The following is a 4790-nucleotide window of genomic DNA, read 5'->3' on the forward strand; positions in this document are numbered from 1 at the left end:
GTTTTGTTTGTGTATGTTTTTTTGACTCTCAAAGCCGTGATTCCCATTCACTTCCATTATAAGACTGACAGACTGGAACGGTTTGAGTTAAAAATCTTTGTTTGTGTTCTACTGAAGAAACAAAGTCACCTACATCTTGGATGCCCTGGGGGTAAGTAGATAAACATCAAATTTTCATTTTGGGGTGACCTATCCCTTTAAGTAATTTGCGCGATGCTTATTTCACAATATTAGATTGAAAGATCAGAAAAAGCCCACATAAACTGGCCCATAGACCCTCCCCTCAAAGAAATCAGTACTGAAGTGGTTGAAAGTGGACATAAGAGGCCGATTAAAACTGCAGGGAATGTGTCTCACTAATGGATCGCGAAATGGACCAAAAGAAAGGGGGCTTAAACGTTACACACCATTTGAGTGCTAAGGAAACATGCATGAATGAGAAAATAAAGAATGGGACGCACTTGGTAGAGTTATTAAGTGCAATAAGCAATGAAAATGAACTCAATGCAGTGTTCGCGCTGACTGACACACAGCTGAAGCGCGCGCACTGAAAGCCCCTCTCTCGACAGCATGCGATCGCGAAAACAGATCTCTTTCATGTTTTATTGTGCTTGAAAGGTCAAATACGCACACAGTAATGTTATAATGCCCGTTATGTGGAGTATCCAAGTAAACACAGTCGGTTATATGTTAAATAAACATAAAACCATGGGGTGAAAACCGGATGTGTTTCAGTATATTGGATCCGTGCAGTCGGTCTTAAAGGGACAGCAGCCTTATTTACCTGCTGCTGTCTGTCATTATTAATGTTAATCATGTTTGATTGATACAGTAAAGACTATGCAGTGTTTTATTTATAAACTTTATTCAATTTCTGTAATATTTCTTACTACATGTTAAATAAACCTAGCCTACTGTAGAGTTTATTACAGTTTATTTCATATTTATTTGTTCCGTTGTGCTTGTAATTTACTTATTTTTCTTAATTTTAATAACAAAAATAAAATAAAAATAGCTATATTGAGGTACATATCGTTATCATGAAATAAAATTTCTCATACCGTGAAATAAGATTTTGGTCATATCGCCCACCCCAAAGATGCCAGATATATTATGTATTTTTTTAAGCTATGATTCTGGATAATTGGTTTTTAGAATAGAGATCACGGTTAAATTAATTCATTATGTGAAATGAAACGAAAGAAGACTTGTTTTTGAACGAATCTCTTGAATGAATGATTCTTGGGCTGGGTAAAAAATATCGATATCTCGATATTAATCGATTCTCATTTTTACGAAACAATATCGATTCTTAAATCCGGAGATAAAAGAAAGACTAAAACGTACCGAAATTCGTATCCTGTATCATGTAATTGCTCAATTAGTGTTTCAACCGTGGAAAGATGTCAGTGTAACAGCTTGTAAACATTAAATCACGTAACGTCACATTTACCTCAGAAAAAACATATTTGGTGACCATAAACTCGTTAGTCAGGTAGAGAAATGTACTCTAGAGAGGAGCATTTTGCTAAATATATGCACCATATAATATATTAATTACAGTTTTTACTGTTTCAGTTAATGGACGGAACATTGAAGGGCACTTCCCATCCTATGAATCGCAATAAGCATTGTGCTTTGGTACTTTTAATATGAAAAAGTCTCAGATTTCAAATTATGTTCATTGTATTGCAGTATTCAAACAATAAATGCCGTTTTGGCGCTGTTTAATGTGGAGTGACAGATCGCTGTAGCGCCTCAGTACAACAGACGCAGCTGCGCGAGGCGCACGTGAACTGATCATCTCCTCCACATTAATACCAGTTTCAGCACAAAATAAACATGACTACACATCCAAAGGGAAGTTAAAAGAAAGAGTACAACTTTACAATCCATATCCTGTCTCATGTATTCACTCAATTAGTGTTTTAGCCGCGCAAAGACGTCAGTATAACAGCTTGTAAACAATGTCACGTAACGTCATATTTACCTCAGAAGAAAACATATTCGGTGACCATAATCTCATTAGTCAGATAGAAAAATAAACTGTAGAGAGGAGCATTTTGCTAAATATATGCACCATATAATGTATTCATTATACATTTTACTGTTCTTCAATGTTTAATTGATAATTTTTTATGACAGCCACTATTTAAATGTTTATACTTAAAAAACGAATTGAAGTAGAAATATTATTATGTAATTGTAATTTTTATTATAAAAACTTCATTAAGTGTAATTTAAGCAGTTGTATTGCCTAAAAAAATCAGTCAGTTTTAATCATCAATATTATAGTAATGTAGTACCAAATGACTCTCATGTATATTTAACAGCATTAGGTGAGAGATTTTTTTTCCTTGAGAAAATTTTGCGTGTGTACCAGATATATATCCAAAATAATCGATATTGAATCGAATCGAAAGCTTGTGAATGAGAATCGACTCGAATCCTGAAATTTGTGTCAAAACCCAACCCTAAATGATTCGGACATCAAATACGTTTTAACAGTCACTGGTCATCACCTACTGGCATATTGTAATGTATATAATCTTTATTTGAAGCGTAACATTAGTTCCAAAGGTCAATTACTCATTTTGATCGCGGCTATATCCGGACTATAAACTTTTATCCTAATACTTTCGCTATTATTTAATGTTTGCAACACAGAAATGTGGCCTACTGTGTAGACTATTTGTGAAGCGGTTTCAAACGTAAAGCTTACATGATGAGTGCTGCTCTCTCTGAATCTCTGGATGTGATAGTCATTTCAAAGGTTTTGTAATTTCGTCGTCATTTAGGAATAATATAGCATGTGTTTGGATCGAGATTGCGATCTTTTAATAATTAATCGTGCATACATATGAGCCTATATTCTATGCATTTTTGTATGTCATATTTGTACCAGCCCAGGCCCGAGCATCCATGGTCTCACTCGTCTACTTGTGATCCGATCGACCAAAACACATCTTAATATCAGGTGTTAACAGGGCCTCAGTTTCACACTTGCATATGGGCTACAGACTAAAACAGATCGTTTTGGCGTCTCACACCCGAGCAGCTGTGGCCTGTGTCTGATTTGCTGCTTAGCTTCGTTTGACCTCAATTACTCTAGTGCCTTAAACGTGAGCCAAGAGAAATGAGTAATTACATTCTAAAGCTAAAGCAATATTAAAGTTTGGGACCTCTCTGTTTTCTCTTTCTCCTGCTGTGCAGATGGCCTGACAGCGTACAGCTCTCCAGAGGGCCAGACCATGATGGCTCCTGGCTATCCCATTACATCTCTCAACGACTCCACGTACGACGGAGCCCTGGAGCGCAGGTAAAGATCTAATTGTCACACTCGGGTGCACTCAAAACACTCACGAAGATGATGAAGGTAAAAGTATCTTTAATATTCCACACAGAAGGTAAATCCACAAGAGGAAGGCTTAGCACACGTGAAAACATAGACAAAATCCGACCAACACTAACTGAACAGACAGGAACTTAAATACACAGACAAATTAAAGGGATGGTTGACTGTTTTTTTTGGCTTTTTTGACTGTTGTGGTTGGCTAAACCGCCTCTAGCGTGCGTCTAAACGTCCCGCCCCTCAACATAGCGGCATGTGTTCCGTTTGTATTGTAAACAATGATGTTGTCTATATTGCTTATCAATTTGAGCCCGATTGAGACGCAGAGGATATTAGTGAAGAGGATCGCGCAGAACCTGTGCAAGCACGGCTTTTAATGGTAGGCCTAAGATTTTTGTTTGTTGTTGTCTCATACTTTTAGATACGCTGTTATTTGTAAATGCTACTGCTTCTGTTAGCTTTTAATATAAGTAAATTAAGATAATAAACTAGACACAGGTGAACAGAATTAACTAATCAGACACGAGGGAAAACTAGGTCAAAACAGGAAAACAAGAGGAAAGACAACAAACTAAAAGTCCATGATCGTGACACGAATCTAATGCAGAGTATGTTTAGTTAAAATTCTGTCCGTTGCTGATTAGTTAATAACTACTGATATCTGATGCTATGTTTGATGGTTTTGCATACAGCCACAAAAAAAAAATATCTGTCCAAAGTATATTTTAAATATACGTTGTAAACAGTGAAGCTCAATTAAATATATTTTTGAAATTGAAAATATATTTAGTTTCAACCTTTGTATACCAAAATGAAAGAATTAGTTCTAAATAAGAAATGCATACACATAAGTTCAAAAGTACTAAAGTACTAAAAGTCATTTGCTCCTGTGAATATGGTGGCAAAATACACTGAACAAAATTATAAACGCAACACTTTTGTTTTTGCCCCCATTTTTCATGAGCTGAACTCAAAGATCTAAGACTTTTTCTATGTACACAAAAGGCCTATTTCTCTCAAATATTGTTCACAAATCTGTCTAAATATGTGTTAGTGAGCACTTCTCCTTTGCCGAGATAATCCATCCACCTCACAGGTGTGGCATATCAAGATGCTGATTAGACAGCATGATTATTGCACAGGTGCGCCTTAGGCTGGCCACAATAAAAGGCCACTCTAAAATGTGCAGTTTTACTGTATTGGGGGGTCCGGGGGGGTTCGAAAACCAGTCAGTATCTGGTGTGACCACCATTTGCCTCACGCAGTGCAACACATCTCCTTCGCATAGAGTTGATCAGGTTGTTGATTGTGGCCTGTGGAATGTTGGTCCACTTCTCTTCAATGGCTGTGCGAAGTTGCTGGATATTGGCATGAACTGGAACACGCTGTCGTATACGCCGATCCAGAGCATCCCAAACATGCTCAATGGGTGACATGT

At 36.9% G+C, this 4790-nt stretch overlaps 1 protein-coding gene across 3 annotated transcripts in view; it reads left to right on the forward strand.

Annotated features, from left to right (window-relative positions):
- Nucleotides 1–4790, forward strand: part of LOC107667359 (discoidin domain-containing receptor 2-like) — a 52821-nt gene that overhangs the window by 30625 nt on the left and 17406 nt on the right. For all 3 annotated transcript variants that reach the window (XM_016458992.1, XM_016459000.1, XM_016459010.1), the window contains exon 6: nucleotides 3214–3319. In XM_016458992.1, coding sequence (XP_016314478.1) covers nucleotides 3214–3319 — 106 coding nt within the window. The remainder of the gene's footprint in view (nucleotides 1–3213; nucleotides 3320–4790) is intronic.

Source organism: Sinocyclocheilus anshuiensis, unplaced genomic scaffold (assembly GCF_001515605.1).
Source record: "Sinocyclocheilus anshuiensis isolate Anshui unplaced genomic scaffold, SAMN03320099.WGS_v1.1 scaffold373, whole genome shotgun sequence".
Classification (NCBI taxonomy): Eukaryota; Metazoa; Chordata; class Actinopteri; order Cypriniformes; family Cyprinidae; genus Sinocyclocheilus; species Sinocyclocheilus anshuiensis.